Below are 23,565 nucleotides of genomic sequence, written 5' to 3' on the forward strand. Positions count from 1 at the left end.
TATTGTAATCTCTTCAGGTTACTCTAGTTATAGAGCCCACATTTCCCACATGGAGTTTTGGAATGTTGATCAATTGTGTTCTAAAAAATAGGCCAGTTGATCATAAAGACAACTGCCTCATTGACTAATCACAATAAGATGATAAGAATTGGGATTAAGTCCTTTGATTTCTACGTACATTTTCTTCGCGATTTGGGAAAATTGCATCTGCCCGCCGGTACGTGCTGGGGAGAGAGCACAGTGTAGGGTTAACAGAGCGGGCTCTACGTTCAAATATCTACTTTGCCACATGCTGACTCTAACCTTGGACACGTTACTCAGTCCTCATCAGTGAAGAAGGGATAACAACAGTACTTACCTCACGGGGCCATTGAGATAATACCTGTAAAACACTTGGAACAGTGACTGGTGCATTAAGAAAAAAAAAAAAAAAAGCTTAGAAAGTGGCATCATTGTTATTATGCTGTTGGCATTGTTTGTTTCATAAGTGGTTTATAACTTAGTCATCCTTGTTTCTGAAGAATGTAGGAGATTAAAGCCCGCCTATAGATGTTGAATTTCTAATTTCTCAATCAGAGTATCAATTTTCCTACCTTTTTTTGAGGTAAATTAAGCCAGGTGGAATTAAAGAAAAGCAAGTTGGGGTTTTTTTGTTTTATTTTGTTTTTTAATTAACATATAATGTATTACTTGTTTCAGGGGTACAGGTCTGTGAATTGTCAGGCTTACACACTTCACAGCTCTCAGCATAGCACATCCCCTCCCCAATGTCCACCACCCAGCCACCCCATCCCTCCCGCCCCCCTCCCCTCCAGCAGCCCTCAGTTTTTTTCCCGAGATTAGGAGTCTCTTATGGTTTGTCCCCCTCTCTGGTTTCATCTTATTTCATTAGAAAAACACGTTGTTTTAAATGGGTCTAAACCCTGTAAGTAATGCTGTGGTACTTTACAAGGCTGAAGAGTTTGCCCCTTCAGGCTTAGACCCCTTGACTATGAGTCCTTCATGTTGAAGCAAATTGAAGTCAAGCGCTTAAGCACAAAGTGAGAATAAGAATTCAAAATATATTTTCACGGCATGTTGTCTTCACCTCCTATCATATGCTTTTCTTGTTTTTTTGACATATATAGATTTTTTTCTCTATTCATAACAAATGAAGTTGCATGTTACTTGGGCAAAATGGATAAGTCTTAAATGCAAAAATAAATAGATCAGCCTAATGGTGATTTTAGTAGTATGATAAATACATTTCTCTTTGTTCCTAGATGTCCTCAAATGCAAGTAAAGTTAAGCGTATTCCAGTAAGTACAGACTTTTAACTTGTGCACAGATACTTATAGAGTTGTTCTAAGCTTGTCCTGGGGAACTTTAGTGTCGTAGTATTTCTGACAGTTGTGTTTGATGGCACTGTGGTCCGTTAATGATAATTAGGACTTTGACTTATTGAAACTTTGCTCCTTCCTTACCCTATTTTTCCCCCACAGTTGGTAATTAATACTTCTCTAACTATGAGCTCCTACACATACCTTTCCCTTTTTGTGATGATTTCCTCCTTCTGATTTTTTCTGGCCTAGAAAATTCAGTTTAACCATCAGTGTAATTTCATGTTCCTCAAAACATTGAGAGCTTTTGGGGTTTGGGAGTGTTAATTCCCCAAAACAAAGCTGAGTTTTCATTCTTTCAAGGTTTTATGCAGGACAACATTGTATGGTTTCTTTCTAAGGGAAAGTGCAAGCACCTTTGCTCACAAGCAAGCTTGTAATTTTGGAGGCTATAGAATATGGGGGCTGAGAATCCAGACCGCCTTGAAAAGGAAGTAAAGCCCTTCTGCCTTCTCAAGATAATATTCCTGGTTTTTCTAGAATTGTCATTGATTTTTGCTAACTATAGCCGCATCGTTTGGAATGTTCAACAGCAGTTGGCTTAATAAACATTTTATCAAATATTTGTATTATAATATGCTCTAATATTCTCCCCTGTCTTACCTCCTTTGTCACCCCAAAACATATGGGTAGGAACCTTCATCTCTTTCCTATCTCCAGGGTGAGTGGGATAGTGAGCAAAAAGGAATTGTTCTTTATAATTCACTTTGAATTCTCCATCAGAGTGCTAAAGTTTATTACCATAATTTGCTTGGTTGAAAAGAATATTTAAGCATGAGAAAGCCCATGGCACTTCTACAGCCCACTAAAAATGGTCATGCAAGAGCTGTCATTTTGAGAATATAATGACTCTACTGTTACTCTTACTGGAGCAACCATAAGGAAATTCAGGGCTTTAACCAGCTTCCCACTGTTATTATAAAGATTGTATGTAATGTTCCTGCTAATCACTATGTACATAGTAATTCCCTCTGGTGGTTTTTTGTTTTTGTTTTTTTGTGTTTTTTTTGGTGAGATAGGCTGAGAAACAAGGGTTATAGGCTTCTTGCTTTTTCCAGGAGCCCCAGAATGCTTTCATGGTTTATCTGTCTGCCTGGGTTGTACTTTAAAATAAATCAGTTATAAACAAAGAAGGAGAAATATTTTCTCTTTAATTTAGAATGCTTCAACTACTGTCTTGTCAGAGTTAGGTTTGCATGGTGGTTTGCATTTTGTTCATTACGGAAATTATAAGTTCTCCACCAGCCAACTGTCTTGTGAACTTTTGCAATTCTGATAGCGCCGTTCTTTACTGTTTCGTACAGGAGGGGGAGAAGTGGGAGGACGGCCCTTGCAAGGTGTGTGAGTGCCGGGGCTCTCAGGTCACTTGCTACGAGCCCTCTTGTTCACCGTGTCCAGTGGCCACACTAGCCCAGGTGGTGAAGGGACGATGCTGTCCAGATTGTACGTCAGGTGGGTCCGTGTCTGATTGATTTCTGCCGACATATTTTTACTGCCAAAAAATTCTGAGAGATCTTCTTTTTCCCATCTTGCTTTTTTTTTTTTTTCTTTAAATCACCTACTGGGTTGGTTGTTTTGTTTGATCCTTGCTAATTTTTCTATCAAATGATGTTGCTGAATCTTTGTCTGTATATTCGCCAAACTCAGCAGATTATGGGTATGTGATCTTGGCCAAGTCATTGACCCTCTCTAAATCTTCATTGCCTCATTGGTAAAATGTGCCTGATCTACCTTGAAAAAATGATTATGGATATCAAGTAACATAAAGTCTGGAAACCTGTAAAGGCAAATGCATGTGTTAGGACTCTTCCGTTGCTGAAGCTGTAAGAGCGGTTGCTGGAAGTTTGTTACAGGTGTCCATTCTTTTTTTTTAAGGTGAGCTATTAAACAGATGGTTCCTTTTGGAGTTCTCAAATGGGTTTTTGAAGTTTAAAGACTCATTAATTTCTTCCAAAAGAAAATTTTATCTGCTTGTTCTGCAACTCTGCTTTTAAATCACCTGGGGTTGAATTAGTTCCAGTTAATAATTGTTGGCAAGCTCTGGTGTTGCTCTGGCTGTACAGTAATTTGCCTGTAAGCTTAGTCTCTCTTGAAAAAGTGGCATTTTCTTCCATTCGTATTTCATAATTAATTGTTTTCATCTGTGGGTCGCAATTTTTCATATTGGTGGTTGCTTTTGTTGCACTCAACTTATTTTGGCTAATCGCAGTGTTTCTATGAAGAGCTTATCGTGGGGAAAGCAAAGCGACTTTATGGTTTAATTATCTTACCTTCACCAAAGTGGCTCCCTGGGCTTTCCAAAACAAATATTTAGCATATTAAAATGTACAATACCTTGAAAATCAGGTCCTTAACAACTTCAGAACCCGAAAGAAGTCCTTCGCTGACAATTGTCACTGAATTCAATGCTAATCCCAGTTATTGGGGATGAGATTTGAATTTTGGAGAAAAAGAAGAAAGCTTTTTTTCTTTTTCTTTTTCTTTTCTTTTTTAGAAAAAAGAAGCGATCGTCTTTTGAGAAAATAACTTTTTAAAAATTGTGCTTTGTCTTAACTTTCTATGCATGCCGAAGCTTGAGAAGAACGTCTGAGAAATCATAAATCATTGAATTCATTTAAATTGTGTATTACGGAGCTGGTAATTCCTGTTTGCAGGGGCATTCCAGGAGGTAGAAGCATTAACAGGGCCGTCCAATCATGTTTTTAGTGTCTTCTAGTTAGAGCCACCAGAGACAGTAATAATATTTCAGAGAAGGAGAGGTTCTTTGAAATCTCACATTGAAGTCACTTCTGCTATCTCTGGGCCTTTTTCATATCTAAGTTCCAGAGTGTTCTGTTCTTCATATTCCATACAGCTGCATATGCTCTGTAGATTCTAGAGGAATGTGAGAGAAATCCTGTGGTCCTTACTAAATTCTCCTCTCCTTTGTCCTTGGTTGTAGTTCAGTGCCACCCAGACTGCCTGACCTGCTCTCGATCTCCGGAGCACTGTGACCTCTGTCAGGACCCCACGAAGTTGCTGCGGAACGGACAATGTGTACACAGCTGTGGTCTGGGATTTTACCAAGCTGGTGCTCTCTGTTTAGGTATGTCTCTGGGCAGGCAGCCCAGAAGTGGACTGAGGCTCACTATTGTCAATGAAGGGGTCCGTGCACACAGGAAATGCACAACTTCCGAAAACCATTAGAAGGCGGGAACCTCAGTCATGGGTTACTTGGCCTCTCTACCTGCAGGCTTCTTGCTTCTAACGTTTCGCAGGTGTTTAGATGCTTCCTGAGAGAGGTGATGTGGAGGTCAGATGTTACGAGGTGGTCGTGATGGGATTTTTCATTTTTCGAAGACTTTCAAAGAAAGTAATATCGCTAGGATTCTTGGTGTCATTTATACAACACTCAGTTAATCCAAGATAGAACTTCAGAATTGACACGTGCATTTGAGATCCCTTACTAGAACTTTCTCATTTTGCAAATGGGGAACGTGGGGGCCAGAGGAATCAGCTAGCTTGCTCAACTTCACGCGGATAATCGGCAGTAGAGTTTATCTCCAGGGGGGGATCCACAACGGGTCCGTGTCGCTATTCAGAGTTCTTCTGCATCTGAGAAGATTTTACCTGGCAGGATTTGGTTGTTTGAGGCCAGATCATCCTTACTTTTCTTTATCTCTGACTCATGGAGCTAAGTGTGCATTTAAGAGTATCTGGGTTTATACCCCGGCTGTGAGTATTTAACTGCTCTCTGCCTCAACATTCTTAGCTGAAAAGTGGAGTAGTGCTGACTAGTACCTTCCTCAGAGGGTTCTTGAGAGGACTGAGTGTGTTAATACACATGACGTGTCTAGAATAGCTTCTCGGATATTGTCAAGCCTCAATAAAGCTTCACCGCTTTTATTATTTTGTAATTATTTACTTCTCCCCACTTTCTTTCCTGATTCCTAATCTTTGGCCTTTTTGAAAGTTATTTCTATCTCCGCCATGGGTTGTGGAAGAAAAGAGACAAAGGGTATTCTTAGGAAATGGTTGAGGGAGAAAGATACTGGGGCCTGTTGGGTAAGAAGAGCGGGAGCCGAACTTCCTGGCTTCAAATGCCGGGTTCATGTGACCCTGGACAAGTGACTTAACAAGTGACTTGTTCCTCAGGGGAAGAAGGGTTGTTGTGAAGATTAAATGTTGTTCCTACAGAGGAAGCGCTTGGAGCAGAGCCTGGCGTGAAATATGTGCTGTATAAATGAAGGCTGGTCAAGTGCCTCCTTGCTTTTCTTGTTCCCGGTGTCTCCAGGCGCTCAGAATAGGGCCACATACGCGTTGGCACCGGGGTGGCGTCTTTGCGCTAATGAGAGCGGCCCTTTTTTTCTCCCCCCCCACCCCTCGCCCGGAGCCAGCCTGCCAGCCTCAGTGCTCCGCGTGCACCAGTGCGCTGGAATGCTCGTCCTGCCGGCCTCCGCTGCTCACACGGCGCGGCCGGTGTGTGTCCTCCTGCGGGGACGGCTTCTTCCAGGACCGCCACTCCTGTGCAGGTAAGCCTGGCCCGGCCACTGAGAAAGCCAGCCCCGCCTCTGAGAGATCTGGGGCTGCCTGGAGCTGCGAGCGGTCGTTCGGGTATGAGAGGAGACTCTGAGCCAGACTCCTGAGGGGCCGAGAACCACGGAGAAGAGACGACACGTGTTTTGAAACCTTGTTAGCGCTTTGGTGACGTGTGTGCATGTGGTAAGATTTCTTGAGGTCCTTCTGCACGTGCCTGGCGCCCTGGAGCAGTTCTCAATTCGGTCTGGGGTGGTCACTGTGCCGTAAGTTAGATTCCTTCCTCTTGTAAATAAATACACAGCGCTTACCTGAAAACGAAGGGAGAAACAGATCTATATTTTTTTTCAAAACTCAATTTCTACCTGAAGAGAGAGGGAGAAACAGAAATAAGAAAGTGACATCATGATCAGAAGGTTGGACGGGATGATGGCATTTACATTTACTCTGACTTTAGTGTCTGTATACTAACTCCAAGGGTAGTACTAAGTGTACACTAAGTCTGAGTGTTGCTTGTACTGGGCCATTTTCCCAGTAGTGATTGTAATCATGAGTAAAGTAAAAATGTATAAAGAATTTCTTAAATGCAAGAATAGGAAAAAAGTAAGCGCGTGCGGGAATGGGGGACGGGGTAACGGTGGAAGCAGAGACAGGGCAGAGTCCTAGGCTCGTCCGCCGGAGACAGAGAATCCCATGTGCTCCGAACCTGAGCCAGGGTGCGCCGGGGCAGGCAATCCTGAACAGGCGGACAGGTCAGAGGGAGGGTCTTGGATGTCTTACGGGGAACTGGGGTAGCTGGCTCCGCCGCTGAGCGGGACGGGACGCAGACATGTGATGGAACCGAAGCTGGGCTGGTCCGAGGGTCAGCTCACATGCTCCGCACTTTTATGCCCTTGGCTAGATATTTCAGGAGGGTCATTTGGTGGGAATATAGTAAAAGAGAGTAGGTACGTGGTATTTACTGGCTCTGCGGGTTGCACGAGCTCTGTGGCACAGAAGGTCCTGCAAGGGAGGTCCGCTGGCCTCCTCCATTCCAGGTTGTGGGCAGAAGCAGTGTCCACGGCCTGGTGGAAACCACCCTGGAGGGAAACACTAGTACTGTTGGTGTCGTACGGCCCGGAGGACAGCCGGGCTCACCCTGGAGCCAGTTACAATACAGAACAGACGCCATGCCAGCTTCTGAGTCTGCTGTGGGGCCCTTCGCAGCCTGAACAACTGTCTGCTGCATCCCCAGCGTCAAGGGCGGCACGAGGCGTCCGCTTGTTCAGTGTTCGTTGAGCACGTGTTCGGTGAATGAAGGAGCGCATTCCCCTTTGGGGATCTCGGAAGGACTGACGTTTCTAGGCATCTCAGCCATAGAAGATAAAGAACCCTCAATGTTTCCTACTTACCATGTTCCGTTTACCTGTTATTTTAGAACAGGCTCAACGTGGGTGCCTCCGAACGCCTTCCTAAGTGCGTAATGGTTGGGCAATTTAGGTAAACTGCTAAAATTTCAATTTGATGAAGTCACTGAATGTCGTCTCTTCTCCTTTCTTCTATCCCATCAAAGAGACCACCTGCTAGCACTCCTGTTACAGATTTGCTTTTAAAAGGGAATTAATTCCCCCTAGATTTTATTCTTCCCTCTGTAACACTTCTGCCCCCTGCCACACACCCCATGTAGGTTTACTTTTTTCTTTTTTTTTTTTCCTTTCTTTTGGGGACCATTTCCCTTTCCCCCGTGCCCAGTGTTTTAGCGGGTGATGTCGATGCTGCTCTAGGGCCCTTTGAAATGGGTGATGTTTCATTTGATTACTGGTTTACGTAGCCGACTGCTCCCACATTCCATCCACATACCCATACACAAATGCCTCTGGTAGAAAGTTGCTGGGAAAATTTGTTCATGCTCCCTTCAGGGAATTAAACCAATTTGCTTTAGTTCAGCCTGGTTGCATTTTTATGCATAAAATGAGAGGAAAGAAGAAAGCAAGAAGAGAGAGAGAGAGAGAGAATGATCTTAAAAATTAAAGCTAAACTTGTGATCAATTTCCATATACCGTTTCAGTGTTGAGACAGCCCAAATCAGCTTTCTCATTATTGGAATTTTTTGCAACATTTGGGTTTGTGCTATTTTTGGTGGCTTTTCACCACTGACCTTGGACGTCGGTCAGTCAACCAGGGCTCTTCCAGCATGTGCTAAACTTTCCAAGAGGAAGCCAGCCATTTTATAGTAACAACAGGTTTTTCTGGATTGATTCCTCTTGGCAGGGTCATTTATGTGATGACGAGCATCATCTGCCACTTTATTGACCCGTCAAAACCAAAAGAAAGTGAGCCCTGTGCTGAGGAAACTAATTACCGGAAATTACCTGATTAATATTCATGCTCAGTGTGTTGAATGTAGAGCTGAGAGAAAGATGTGGGGCAGAGCCGGGCGGCACATACACGATGACTCTTCAACACTGGACTGGGAGCAGGTGCACCAGAGGGCTCAAAGGAGGCCTGGGGTCCTGCCAGTCGCATCCTCAGGGGTCCTTCTCGTGCTCCCTTTTCCCTTGGATTTTGTGGCACAGACACCCACATACGCAGGCCAGACGAATGTGTTTGTGTAGATATTTATGTTATCGTGACATTCTTGTGCTCAATTGAACTGAGCCGGGTCATAAACACAGACCCCATTAGGCACCCCCATGCCGGTCGCTGCTTTATTCCCTCTGCCTTCCCCGACCTTGGACTTGATCCATTGATCACTTCACCTGAAGGCGCAGCACCACCAGTCTTCGTAGCGGTCTACGTTGGAGACCGGCAATACAGACGTTGCCTCTTCTCCTACAGCAGGTAGGGCTGCAGAGTAGTCACCCTCTCAGGGACCAGAACTCATTTTTGAGACCTGGTACTCAGGCTTCGGCCTTAACCCTTAAGCTTCCTCTGCCACCAGCTGGATCTGGTCCAACGTCCCTGTTGCCCACCCTGTCCCACTCTTCTTGACCCTATGGACATCAGGTTCTGGACTGGGCTTCTACTTTGGCTCCTTCTCCCTCGTCTGTTACCCATTTCCAGGATTTAACAGCCTGTCCCTGAGTCATCCCAGCCCGATGGTCGGGCCTGACCCATGTATGGATGCCCCTGGCCTCCCCCATCTCTCACATGACCTTGCACCTTTCCTGCATGGCTCCTGGGTACCACTTGTCCTGGATTTATTGTCATCTCTCTACCAGAGTGGTGGTTCCATTGCCTCTTCTTAGAAACTCTGTAAGTGTGGATCCAACTCGGCTCACCCTGCCCTGAAAACATTCTTCCTTACCTGTCTTACCCCTCTTTTTACTCAACCCCTGTTCCACTCTGGTGGAAGCGCTGAACTATTGCACACACAAATCCCAGGCACAGGAGCCCATAAAAAAAAAAGTTTAAAACAACCAAACTAACACACGCAAACTAACACACACCATTTAGTTGTGCTAAATAGCTCGTAGGATTAACTTTGAGTAAAGAGAGTAAAATTTAGCCCGTTTTTATATGTGAGTCAGTTTTTGATTTGTGCAATGAGAACATCCAGGAGTCACAAAAACCCAAGGATGAAGCAGTGTGTACCCTGTGACAAGCACTCCCTTCATTCTGTAGATCCAGAGATGGGAGGGAGAGTGACACGGTGCTTAAGACTGTAGGCTCAGGAGCCGGACCACCTGGATTCCAGTCTTGGCTCTGTCACTACAAATGGTTTGTTTTTTTTTTTTTTTTCAAACTCCACACTTCAATAGCCTATGGGTAAAGCAGCGACAGTAATGTTTGCCATATAGCATGGTTGTAAGGATTAACTGAATAAATTCACATATGTCATTTAGGATGGGGCCTGGCATTTAGGAAGCCCTCCATATGGGTTAGGAGACTTGTGTTTCTTTTTTTCCCTTCTTCCCCGTTCTGTTTCTCTCTCTCCTACCTTCACTCTCCTTTGACCATTGCTTGAGGTCCTGAAGATATGAAGAGAAATGAGACCCTATCATAGTTTCCTGTAAGTGAGCTAGCAATCAAGGCAGAGTTAGCTGCTGGTTACGGAGATGTAAAAAATAATCACATAAACATGCAAATCCATGCAGTTTACTCTACATCTGACTGCTGTGTGGTCTTAGACTTTGAAGCTTAAGGAATCAAGCCATTGAATGTTTTACAGGTTTGTATGACAGGGGGGATCATTTTGATTCTTGCCTCTGCCACTTACTGCTGTCGGGCTTTGCACAGGTCATTTAGCTGCTTTGAGTCTCAATTTCCTCAACTGCAAAATGGGGACAATGTCATCTACTTTAAACCAATATGGTGAACATTAGAAAAGATGTTTGAAAAACATAAATATATCATGCCTGGCATATAGTTTGTGAACAAGAAAAGGCAGCTATTGTCATCAAATCTGTTCCTTTATTTTTGAATTTATGGGAATGAAAATCAAATCACTTGCATTAAGAAATGGAGTTTTGGGCCATTTGCGTCTGATTTCAAATAAAATCTACTCTCCTATGTTATGGAGAAGTAAATATAGAGAACAATTTACTGTATTCATCACAAAATCCTTTTATTTTTTTCAATGCTCAGATTAAGTGTTGGGAGTCTGGAATTTTGTTTCTTAGCCACTATTATGGTATAATTAGAGGGAAAATGTAAGATAACTGAGCCTGTAAAATTTACATATAGGATGCTGACCTAGCTGAGATTTAAAAGCTATAGATTGAACGGAGGAACTTGTAAAGTTAATTATTTGTTGGAATTGTGTTTGACCAGAGCAGCCCAGCCATTTGTGGAAATGAAGCGCTGACCCTTGGAGCCAGGTCCAAGGCAGTAAAGACCTAATGGGTCTTGGCATTATGTTTCAGCATGCGGGTTAGCTCAGCCTGGGTGTGCCCAGGGCCAAGCTCCGGGCAAAGGCATTTATGATACTGCTGTTCCAGAATCCTCGAGAAGAAAAGGAACCCCTCCGCATGGTCATGGTGAGGATGGTCGTGGTGAAGCTGGCATCCTCCGTAGCCCCTCCCACATCCCCCAGAATTGGAGGGTCCGTCCTTATTTCATTGCCAGATCACCTCATCAGTTTGGGGGTCCAACACATCCTGCCGCTGTCTTCACTCCTTCTGTTCTGCTCTTTGAATCGTATGCATTGTTCAAGCCTTCGCTGGTCTGTCGCAGTTATGGTCTCTCCCTCAACTACTGAGTATCTTTTATGGGGGACTTACTGCTTCAAGTTTTATTCCTGTCTCTGCCATTCTGTGCGTGCAAGGAATGGTTGTTGAGTCTTTTTCATGTACCAGGAACTGGGATACAGAGTGAGTGGGCAGCAAACTCTGCAGGGGGTTGAGGAACTTACGGTCTCAGTGGGAGAAGAGTGTCAGTAAAGAAGTATACAGAAAACGTCAGGTAGTTATCCCTCTATGAATTCGTTACTATCAGTGCTAAAAAGGAAGTTTTGAAAGGTATTACAGGAAGTGACTGATTCTTGAGGTGGGGACAGGTTTCATCCTTCTGAATTCCCCATGGTGTTCCGCACACACAAGGCCCTCCGGAACAACTTTTGACACAGAAAAGAGTAATAAAACCATTGCACGGAGGAGAAAGGACAGCAGTTTACAGGCATGCTTAGACGTTGGCCTGCAGGTGACCTAACTTCCGTTTAGCTTCTATTATTTACTTCCTGTCAGTAACTCCTGGCTAGGTGTAGCCTCAGGAAAATTCCAGAATCTCTATTTCCCCAGCTCTCTTTGTCTTCCCTTCATCTCCGTCCTTGTCAAGAGAGTAGAGTGCCTTATCAGTGCCGGAGGGGTTAATCTTAAACACACACACACACACACACACACACACACACGCGCGCGCACATACACACACGCGCACACACACACACAAACAACTATTCTTTTTTTTTTTTTTTTTTTTATTTTAATAAACATATAATGTATTTTTATCCCCAGGGGTACAGGTCTGTGAATCGTCTGGTTTACACATTTCACAGCACTCATCATAGCACATACCCTCCCCAATGTCCATTTCCCCACCACCCTCTCCCATCCCCCTTCCCCCCCGCAACCCTCAGTCTGTTTCTTGAGATTGAGTCTTTTATGGTTTGTCTCCCTCCCAATCCCATCTTTTCATTTTTTCTTTTCCTACCTCCCCCCAACCTCCCCACATTGCATCTCCACTTCCTCATATCAAAGAGATCATATGATAGTTATATTTCTCCGATTGACTTATTTCGCTAAGCATGATACCCTCTAGTTCCATCCACGTCGTCGCAAATGGCAAGATTTCATGTCTTTTGATGGCTGCATAGTATTCCATTGTGTATATATACCACATCTTCTTTATCCATTCATCTGTTGATGGACATCTAGGCGCTTTCCACAGTTTGGCTATTGTGGACATTGCTGCTATAAACATTCGGGTGCACGTGCCCCTTCGGAGCACCACGTTTGTATCTTTAGGATATATACCCAGGAGTGCAATTGCTGGGTCGTAGGGTAGCTCTATTTTCAGTTTTTTGAGGAACCTCCACACTGTTTTCCAGAGTGGTTGCACCAGCTTGCATTCCCACCAACAGTGTAGGAGGGTTCCCCTCTCTCCGCATCCTCGCCAGCATCTGTCATTTCTTGACTTGTTAATTTTAGCCATTCTGACTGGTGTGAGGTGGTATCTCATTGTGGTTTTGATTTGTATTTCCCTGATGCCGAGTGATGTGGAGCATTTTTTCATGTGTCTGTTGGCCATCTGGATGTCTTCCTTGCAGAAATGTCTGTTCATGTCCTCTGCCCATTTCTTGACTGGATTATTTGTTCTTTGGGTATTGAGTTTGATAAGCTCTTTATAGATTCTGGATACGAGCCCTTTATCTGATATGTCGACAAACAACTATTCTTGAAACTTGAGTGGTGTAGAGTGTTTGAAGCCATTCAGAAGGGAGGACAACAGGATTGCCTCCCACTGTCCACTTCTTGAGTGAACTAGACCCCGTGGAACAGGTGACAGTGGCCTTCCCCCTCCCAGTCCTCTCCGCTTTGGATGGTCATGTAAAGGTTAAATGGAGAAAAAGGGAAAGCAGCTGGCAGTGTCGTGCCTGGGACCTGTGCTGTAGCAGGAGACCAGCTATGTTTGGCATTTGCCTGTGCGGCTCACAGACCCCTGCTGGGGATGCCGAAAGACAAATGATGGACAGAAGTATCCCCTACCAGCAGAGAAGGCCCGCCACAAATGCAGGGGAGTTTATCTTCCAGACAGATCCCATTCCTCCTGACATATCTGAACCCCCAAATGTTTTAGCTGTGCATTACAAACTAGTGACGAGTCTTCTGGCTTTCTGCCCGGTTCCTAGGTTCACAGTTAGTTTAGCTAGACTCTGTGGCGTATGTTCTTTCTCTCTTTTTCCCATTCCCCTCCCTAACACACTCCCTGCACGATCTTCCCCTCCCTTTTTACGCTGCTCCCAGAGCACACAACACCTCCATTTTATCACTGTTGAGATCTGAGCGGGCTAGTTCCGTGCAGCCAAGAAGTCTGAGAACTCTCCCCGTCAAAAGCTTGGTTTTAGGCGGTGGTCCCTCTGGCTTTTCAGTTTCTGTAGACAAAGAGATTCAAGGCATCAGTGGAGAAATCAAAGCCAATTAATTAACAGGAGCTGAGAAAAAACCCAGGAGTCCTAGCAGCTGTAGGTTGCCAGTGGTCACAGCGGATGAGTGGAATCTGAGAGTTCTGTTTGGTTCATCGAGCTGGCCCAAGGCGGTCACTGCGTTTGAAAACCCTTGCGGTGTACTAGCATTGTAGATTTAGAAGAACAGGTAGAGAGGGATGCCTGGGTGGCTCAGTCGGTTAAGCAGATGCCTTCTGCTCAGGTCATGATCCCGGTATCCTGGGATCGAGCCCCGTGTCGGTCTCCCTGCTCAGCGGAGAGCCTGCTTCTCCCTCTGTGCTCGCTCTCTCTTGCTCTCTCACTCTGTCTCTCTCTTGCTATCTCAAGTAAATAAATAAAATCTTTTTTAAGAAAAGAAGTATATGTAGAGGGGCAGGAAAGGGAGAGGGTGACTTTAAGAATGTTCCTCGTGAGCACAACATCTGCCATCATCCCCTGGCTTAGGTACCCATGAAAAGCTAGCCTGCTGCTAAAATCTCTCTCCATGTGGACCTTCCAAAGCCTCTGCCAGTGGGGAAGTCATCCCTTCTACAGAAGACCCTACTAAAAATTCAAATACCTTATCCAAGATGAGCGAACCATTCAGCCGTACCACAAATGTGGTTAATAGATTAATTAGTTATTTACCCAGTGTGTGCCTTAAGGAAAAGTACTACAGGCTTTTTCCCCCCTTCCCCTCTGAGTAATTCTTTTTCCCCTAAGTATGACGTGAATTCCTGTGCATTACAAAAAATAATTTGACAAAGTCAGTCGAATTCAAGGCACCGTAAAAAATCAGCAAAAAATGCCTGACTCAAACTCCCCCAAATTACTACTGTCAGTATTTTGGTGAATGGCTTCCCGATTTATGAGCGTGTGTGTGTGTGTTTGCGCGCGCGCGTGTGCGTGGGCACATGCGCATGCGCGCACGTTAGGTGCACAGACATACACACATTTATTTATTTTTCAAAGGTAAAACCACACTCTCTGTATAGTTTTATTGCCTGCTTTCCCTATGTTATTTATTATGCTTCCACAAAATCTTTTTAAAGCTGTTTTATAACTTTCCATCTGGGGCTGTGCAGGAGTTCATTCAGCCAGTCCTCTGTGGTTTAACGTTTGTTCCTAATTTTTCCACTGTCATAAATAACCATGATGTAAACGTTTTTAATAGAAATTGTGGTACGTATGTTTGATGAGGGTAAATTCTTCGACATGGGATTGCTGGGCCCAAGGGTATATGGGTACTCTTCGAAGACTCCGACACGTGTAACACGGGACTCTCTTTTGAGGAAGTTGTGATTTGTATTCCTGCTAGACACCAGTGAGTGCCTGCTTCTTTTTTTTTTTTTTAAAGATTTTATTTATTTATTTGATAGATCACAAGTAGGCAGAGAGGCAGGCAGAGAGAGAGAGGAGGAAGCAGGCTCCCCGCTGAGCAGAGAGCCCGATGTGAGGCTCGATCACCTGAGATCATGACCCGAGCCGAAGGCAGAGGCTTAACCCACTGAGCCACCCGGGCGCCCCGAGTGCCTGCTTCTTACCACGCTTGTCAGCACGAGGCATGATGATGAGTCTTTTTGTTTGCCAGGTTGGTTGAGGTAAAATGGAATCTTATTTAATTTTTGCTTTTTACTGATTTGGGGATTCCCCCAAGGAGAGCTGACGTCACCCCACTGACCAACTCGTACTCACCCACGGTTCGCCCGGGCCGGCTCTTCGTCTTGCTTCTCTGTCCAGGCCCGTCTGTCCGTCTGTCTTTTCCTTTTGTTCCTGAAACCCACTCCCATTTCCCTCCCCCTTCCAGGCCCCCACTTAAGTAACGATTCGAGTGCAATTCACCGTGTGTTGTGTGTGTGCTCAATTTTAAGTAGTCACAAATATGAGTAGGCAGGTATTTCATCCTTCTTTCCCTTTTTTTATTTTAAAGACTTTGGTTTTTTTTGAGAGCAGTTTTACGTTCATCAGGAACTAAAAGAATGGCGCCGAGAGTCCCGTTGACCCCCTGCCCTCACACAGGCATGGTCTCCCCGTCCCCAACCAGCCTCTGGCCAGCTCGTGTATTTGTCGCCTCCTTGAATCCTTCTCCCCACCCCCCTTTCCCCAGAGCGCCGTTTCTACTGTCCGTCCGGCCTACTGCATGCTGCTGCTGCTCTCCCGTTTAATTTGCAGATCTCTGGCTATTTGTGAGGCTAAGGATTTTTTCACGTATTTGCATTTTTTCTGCTCGGAGCTCCCTCGGGTACATCTGGGTTTTCCCAATGTATGGGGACCTCATATTCCCGTTTCAGGATGTAAAGTTTCCTGTTGGTGCGGGGAGGCAGGTTGAGGATGGAGACCCCACCTGGAGGGGACAGGAGATTGTCGTAAAAGGATCAAAACTGTGAATACTCCCATGAACTTCCTTTCCTTTCACATGTGTCTGGCATTTGCGCTTCTTCCACAACAAGTAGCCTTGGCCTCCCGTGGGCTGTGATGGGGGAAAGGAGACAGTCTGGCCAGCGTCCGGGCTTCTCCGCGGTCACCAGGCTGGGTTCCGTCGCTTTCCATGGGGCTTTTGCTGCTCTGTTGTAGACGTGGCAAGGGAAGAGGTTTAAAGTCTGAGTCCTCTGCGAAAGGCTGGAGAAAGCTACCGTTCCTGTAGCTGCCGGAATGATCTCCGAGGGCTCTCTTTGTGTCCTTTCTAAGGAATCCACCTTTCCCACAGTCTTTTCTGTCCTCTTCTGTCTCCTGCTGCCCTTTACTTTGCTGCCTTGACAATGACATCATTTTTGACACCAGTTGAGACGAGATGTGCTAGATCTCGCAGAGTACGCCGCTCACCAGGTCACGCGCGGCATTCTTTACTTTCTCAAATAAGTAATAAGTCGTCTCACCACATCCTCATGAGCTACTGTTATTCCCGCTCTACAGATCAGGAAAGCAAGGAGCGGTGAAGTTAGGTGTGAGATAGAAAGGACATTTTTTCATCCAACAAGAGCCTCTTATTGGAAATGGACCCAGTGTCTCCTGATAATACTTTAGAACTTGGCAAGTACTTCCCCGTCATTCGCGGGACGAGGGCGAAAGCTAGCGGTTGCTACAAAATGGATACGGACGGGAGTGGAGGAACTTGACGTGCGGACGGCACAGCTGCTCGTGTCCGCAGTTCCAGCCGCTTCTGCGCAGCTGCCGGTGAAAACCCCCTTGGTGGTTTGGAAAGCGGAACGGCAGCCTGATGACCCCGAAAGGGCCTGCTGGTCGAGTGTGCAGTTCCCTGGGGATGGCTGCGAAACGTATTCCAAAAGGCCGTGGGAGAGTGAGGGGCCAAGGCTCCTCCTCATTTCTGACGGGCATTTTGAACTGCAGGCTGAGCCCACTGGGGTCTGGGAAGGCTTCCTGGAAAACGACAAGTCGTCTCTAAGAAGTGCTTTTAACACGTCCCTGGAAAGGGGCTGCATTTTATACTTAGAGAAGCACAGATTACAATATTTTTTACAGCCATCTTCTATCTCAAAATTATCAAGTAACAAAAAGAAGTTTCTTATTTTTAGAGTCTGGTTTCAATACAGAGTTGCTGAAAGAAAAGTAATGCGTTCCTTTTCATTTTGAAATGAATTTCTCAGCAAGCCAACACATGTCTTGCCATGCTCTAGAAAAGTCAGGGGCTTTCCTAAATAAATTATGTACCGCATGTAAGATAAGAAGATGGTTTTCTCCCATTAGCCCTCTTTTTAAATTTATTGCCACATTTTCACAATATACAACTCAAGCCCTGAGTGATCTGAAATGTGTCACGAAGAGCAATTACGGCAAAAAGTCAGGGAGTGACCTTCTGCTTTTTCTACTTCTACTTTTTCCTAATAAGCCAAGTGTAAAAGCCACCTGTGAAACCAGCCTAGGAGAAGAGATTATCTGCAGTGGCATATGTTCAGTGTTAGAAATTAGAAATCAATTGCAAAACGCAGTAGGAGTACGTCATTCTAAGAAGAGACAGTCAAGAAGAAAAGAAAAAGAAAGGGCAGCTCAGCATAGTCCCATATTGAAGAAACAAAAATCCCTTCTGCGGACTTGCCTGACCATCGAACATGCCTCTTGTTTGCCATGGAAACAGAGAAGGTGGCCCCCCATTTGGTACTCTGTACAGACGTAGCATAAGTACTTGTCATCGTAAAGAGATCTGGACTTTTATTTATGTATTAGGTAAATTGACAGCCTCAAGTTTATCTACCTGAAGTTGTCACCTGTTCCTGCTCAGACTATGACGTCATGGTTAGTTGTTTCCACTTAGAAGGTAACGGATGGGATGACTCTGTCATAACCAGTAAAAAAAAAAATCTGTGTATTCATTTAACATACATTTAGGGGCGCCTGGGTGGCTCAGTGGGTTAAAGCCTCTGCCTTCGGCTCAGGTCATGATCTCAGGGTCCTGGGATCAAGCCCCGCATAGGGCTCTCTGCTCAGCAGGGAGCCTGCTTCCTCCTCTCTCTCTGCCTGCCTCTCTGCCTACTTGTGATCTCTGTCAAATAAATAAAATCTTTAAAAAAAAAAACCCATACATTTAATGAACACTGACTTTGTGCCAGTTGTCAGTCTGGACACTGGGAGTTGGAGATCATTCCAAGGTGGCCCCCATTCCGGAGGATACTACATTCCATTGAAAGGGACTGATCTGTAACCAAATGATTAGGACAGTAGGATAAACAGCCTAAGAGAGGATGTACACCGGGCTGCAGGAACACAGAGGAAGGAGGGACTGTTCGGACGAGTTCAGCAGAGCTTCCCAGAAGCAGCGACAACTTAAGCTTTTCAAGTGTAACCAGGATTACAGGGGCTGCGGAAGGAGCTGGAGGCGTTGCCAGCTGCGTGAATCTTGGGTGGGGCATTGGGAGCCCACACACCGGTAGATGGCAAGCCTAGGGCACCCTGCTCCGTGGACCTGGCCTGCTCCAGGGAGGTAGCACAAGGCAGGGCTGAAATATTAGGTGCGGCTCAGTTTGTGGCGGGCCTGAGCGCCATCCCTAAGCCTGCAGCCTCTATCCTGCTCTTTCCCTGGCCCTGTTCTGATTAGCAACACTAGGGATAATGTTAAAAAAATATCTAACACGTAGTACGGCACAAATCAGATTGGTCAGCAGGTGGCGGGGCGGTGGGCAACCCTGAGACCCTCCCCTGTGCCAGAACTTTCAGTTGCTGGAGCACAGTGTCTTCTAGGCTTCCCAGAGATGAAACCAGGGTTATCAGGGAGGGACCAGGATGACGCTATTTGCCAACCAGGTTGGAAGTATTTTTACTATTTTAAAGCCAGTGCAGCTGAATGTCTGCACCGCTCCCGGCCAATCCCCGAAGAGAACTAGGGGGTCGTGCTTTAATTTCTCACCTCCTCTGTGCTCCCTGGACAAAGACAATTTCATCCCTTAAGAATGTCTTGGGTTAATTACCCTCTCCTCTCCCCACTGCAGAGTAAACTCTCTAAGAAGCAAAACTGATTAAAACTCTTACAGATGAAGTCCCAGGGCCTCACCTGGCCTTCCATGACGTTTGCGGTCTGGCCCCTGTTGTCGTTTTAGTCTTTCTTCCCGTCCTCCTCTCAAGGCCTTGTTCCCCCGTGTAGTTTGTGCAATGCCGCCAGGGAGCTCAGGTCGTGGGCTGGTTTGAATGTTTCCGCTAGCAGACTTCCCACCGGCGCCTGGCTGGGAGGGCCCGCATGCTGGCCATGGCACCCTGTGTGGGGCCAGTGCTTCTGCTGAACACGGGTAGATTAGCCCGGCACACCTTCTTAGGAATGAGATTGGGTTTTTTGTTCGTTTTGTTTATTTTTTTGGTTAGGTAATGGCTTTGAAGTGACTCCTGAGTCAGTAAGGCTGAGGCACAAGCAGGGATAGACACTTGGATGACGACTCTAGGTAGTGGTTGAAGGGGAGCAGACAACATGAACGAATGACTGATTTCATGGGTGTTCAGGGTGGAATTTGTTACTGGGATCTTTGATCCACATCTTTAATTATAATGTACTTTGGGTAGCTTATCCCGATATAAACAGTGTTCTCATGTAACACGGTTATAAAATATAAATATAAAATAAAATATAAGGAAGGTGTTAAACTATATATAATATAATTATATTATAAAATTTTATTAATCATTAATATTATTAATTAATTATAAAACATAACGAAGGTGTTCAATAGCAATGAAGTCCTGAGTGTGGAGTTCGTAAATAAGTAAACCTTCCCCCATCTCTGTTTTTCATCCGCTGCTGTCATCTCTTCCTTGGACCAGAGCAGTGGACTCCATGCTGGTCTGTCTCCCTGCGTGCAAGTCCTTTCACCCTCTCTAGACAGCAGCCAGAGAGGGCTTTGAAAATCAGGACGTGTGTTGATCTTGCTTAAAACTATTTAAGACTTCATGTTACACTTAGGGTAAAATCCTCATTTCTTTCCGTGACCTCCAAGGTCAAGTTTAATTGGGCCTCTGCCTATCCCTCCAGCCATGAATCACTCCACTGTGCCCTTCTGTGCCCTGGTGGTCCCTCTGTGTCTGATAGATTTCACTACGGGGGCAGCCTTCAGTTCCTTGAACCCCTGATCTCTTTTCCTGATCAAGGGCTTTGTTCGTGCTGTTCTCTGGCTCTCTCCAGGGCTGGCAACTTCCCATCCCTTAGATCTACCTCAAGTTGGTTGCTTCTACTCCCACCGCTGTCATTCTTTATCAAAGAGGCCTTCCTAACATTTTTTAAGCCGGAGGGAAGGAGCAGAGGGAGAGGGAGGGGAGAATCTCAAGCAGAGTCCACGCCCAGTGCCATGCCCGCCGGGAGGCTCGATCGCACAACCCTGAAATCACGACCCAAGCTGAAATCAAGAGTCAGACACTTAACACACTGAGCCAGCCAGGTACCCTATAGCATTTAACAGAATTTGTAATTATCTCTGAATTTGTTGGGGGAGGAAAGTTGTCTGAAATTAAGGCTTTCCTGTGCAGTTTCCAGCTGAGAGGAGGGGATTGGACCTTGAGATTCGCAATGAAGGCACCCTTTTCTAATTCTAAAGGGATACATAATGGAATTACTTAGGTAGATAGTCCCCAGTCTCTTCCAATCAGCAAAGGCATTTTCCCCACCAGTTTTGGTCAGAATGAGTGCCTCTGCTGAACAGGCTGTGCTCCACCGTGAAGCAAACACTTTGGAAATGAGGATGCATTAACAGGAGCATAGGTTGGCGTTAGGCATATAGATAGTTAATCGACTTTTAATAACACCGATCACTCGGAATAGACCTCTCTTTGCAGACATGCTAAGGTGAAAAGCAAACACAAATAGTAAAAACCAAATACTGGAAGAGGAGGATATTTCTGAGTGTTAAAGGAACAACTCTGGTTTAGGAACAACATATACTTAGCAAGTTAAGTTGTAAGAGATAAGTACGTCAAGATGCACGTTGAGAGCAGAAGCTAGTGGCGGGGGCAGTGGGGGGGACTAGAAGAGTCTTTTGGGAGGATGGAAGGGAGGACCTGGGGGGGGATAGAGAGAGAAGACAGGGATGGAAGGCAGGGAGACAGCAGTAGAAATCCAGCAGTAGCGGGTCTTTCAGGGTCTAATCAAGGATGAGAGTACATGGCGTCCCTCCTTGCGGATCCTTCATGGTGCTGGGTGCACGACTGGTGATCCTGTCAACACTCCAGTGTCTGGTTATGAAAGACAGGGTGGCACGGTGATGGAGGCCCATCTGATTTCATTAGTCAGACCATCTTTGTCTAGAAAATTACGGTTCCCTTTCCTGGGATTCCCACGACTCAAAAGCCTCTGATGGCTTGTTCCAAGTCTCCGAGCAGTAATTTATTGCAGTTGTACTTCTGGCCAACAGAAATAGTTTTTTTTGGTGGGGGGGGTGTGTTTTTCTCCTGGGGCATACATATGTGCATCGCAATTTGGGAATGAAGTCTCCAACATCCTCCTTATGAATTCTTAAACCTTTGAAAGAAAAATTGCAACCAGTCCTTTCTACTACAGCTTGCTCACTGATGTTGCCGTTTGCCTGCAGTCTGCCACGAGTCCTGTGCCGCCTGCTGGGGTCCGACGGAGAAGCACTGCTTGGCCTGCAGAGATCCCCTCCACGTGCTGAGGGAGGGCGTCTGCGAGAGCAGCTGTGGCCTCGGGTTCTACGAGCGGCAGGGGATCTGCAGCCGTAAGTGCCCGCTCTCTGTGCCAGAGCAGCGTTCTTTCTTCCAGCATCCTTTGTTTTACTAAAATCATAACATTTCTTTTAGTCAACAAATATGCAAATGGCAGGGGCACCTGGGTAGCTGGTAGTTGGTTAAGCCTCTGCCTTTGGCTCTGGTCATGATCCCGGTGTCCTGCGGGTCCTGGGATCCAGCCCGTGTCAGGGGATCCTGCTTAGCAGGGAATCTGCTTCTCCCTCTCCCTCTCCCCTGGCTTGTACTTGCTCTCGCTCTCTCTCTCAAATAGATAAAATGTTTAAAGACATAATGCAAATGGCTGCTAACATCGACAGTGCTTCAGTAGTTGACAAGCCCTTTTCTCAACCGGCAGGATGGCCTTTCATGACCCCGCTTCACGAGAGCGTGGTAGGTTAGGGTGGTGGTTCTGGCCCCATCCTGCAAGGTTCCGGCTGCTTATTCCGGACTCCCCGCTGCAGGGAGAGGAGCGGGGCTTCCTTCCTCCAAATTCCGAGTTCTACATCGGTGCCAGACTGCACCCGAATGTCCGTGGAGACAAAGGCGCTCCCAGAGCAGAGAGCTGCAGACCCACCTTTGTGTCGGTGTCGCTGGCTTAAAGCTGAAGCTGTTACTGTGTTTTCTGTCTTTCTTTAATGCCCACACCAAGGTGGTAAGAGTTGACTCAGCTCAATGCTTCCTTCCAAGCGCTTTATAAACATTAACCCCCTGAGAGGCAGGAAAGCATGGGGGAGGCACGACCTTGGGCACGTGAGTAATCTCTCCGTGCGTCAGTTTCCCTTATGTAGAACGGGGGTAACCACGGCCCCGTGGGAGACAGAATAATGGCCCCTCAAAGATGCCTCCGTCCTAGTAGCCAGCATTTGTGACTCTGCTGCCATAGATGGCCAAAGGGACTCTGTAGGGTGATTCAGTCAAGGATCTGGAGATGGGGGAGACCACCGGGCCGGTGTAACCGCAGGCATCCTTCCAGGAGTCTGAAAAGTCGATCTGAGACAGAAGCAGGAGTCAGGGTCATGCCAAGAAGGGGCAGTGGGCATGCAGGAGCCTCTAGAATCGGGGAGGAGACGAGAAAATGGATGTGCCCCAGGGCTTCCGGCAGGAATGCAGCCCTGCTGACGTCTTGACTTTAGGACTTCTGACCTCGAAAACTGTAAGATAATAACTGTGCTGTTTCGGACCAAAGAGTGTGTGGTTGTTTGTCGCAGCAGCAGTGAGAAACTGAGACGCGCTGGCTCAGAGGGCTGTTGGAGGACTGAGTTGATACAGGCCGGCATTTGGCACAAGTGCTGTGCTTGGTGTCTGCTCCTCCCAACGACTGCTGTCATCGTCCTCATCTTCCAGATGAGACAGAGACTTTAAGGAACTTGCTGAAGATCCCGTAGCTAATACGGGGCGGAGCTGGGAGTCAAGCCTCCGTCTCCTGGCTTTCGATCTTACCTGCCTCCTAACTGCTCTCCGGCTGCGCGGACGTGCCTCTCTCCGCACCTCTACTGTTTCTCTCTCCTCCTCGCCTCCCTTGATCCTCTTCTCCCCCGCACACCCCCCCCCCCCCCCGTCCTCCTGCCAGTCTTCAGACCCGCCGCTGCCCTGTGGACATTGCCAAGTCCACGGGTGGGCACCTGACAGTAAATGAAAGGTGCAGATTGAGTTTACTGTGATGGTCATACCTATTGAGAGGCTGTGATGACTTTTTTTTAAATAACAGAGTCCTCTAAATCAATAAAAATGTGCAGCCCATAAAACTTTCTTGAGTTACTGTCCTCGTTTTGTTTACTGAGCAGAGCAACAGCAAAAATGAGATGATCTTTGGGACTTGACAAATCCACTTGTCTTGGGTAAGAGAGATAGCCCTTGGCAGCTGCTTGCTTAAAGCTGTGC

General features: G+C 46.1%; 1 protein-coding gene across 1 annotated transcript in view; it reads left to right on the top strand.

Moving 5' to 3' along the window:
• Nucleotides 1–23,565, top strand: part of FRAS1 (Fraser extracellular matrix complex subunit 1) — a gene marked incomplete at its 5' end in the record, with an annotated part of 403,879 nt that overhangs the window by 179,586 nt on the left and 200,728 nt on the right. Inside the window, 5 exons of the mRNA XM_080796111.1 lie at nucleotides 1,263–1,298; nucleotides 2,684–2,831; nucleotides 4,321–4,464; nucleotides 5,756–5,890; nucleotides 21,531–21,674. Of these exons, the coding sequence (XP_080652237.1) occupies nucleotides 1,263–1,298; nucleotides 2,684–2,831; nucleotides 4,321–4,464; nucleotides 5,756–5,890; nucleotides 21,531–21,674 (607 nt within the window). The remainder of the gene's footprint in view (nucleotides 1–1,262; nucleotides 1,299–2,683; nucleotides 2,832–4,320; nucleotides 4,465–5,755; nucleotides 5,891–21,530; nucleotides 21,675–23,565) is intronic.

This window comes from Martes martes (genome assembly GCF_963455335.1).
Source record: "Martes martes genome assembly, chromosome: 2".
In the NCBI taxonomy this organism is placed as follows: domain Eukaryota; kingdom Metazoa; phylum Chordata; class Mammalia; order Carnivora; family Mustelidae; genus Martes; species Martes martes.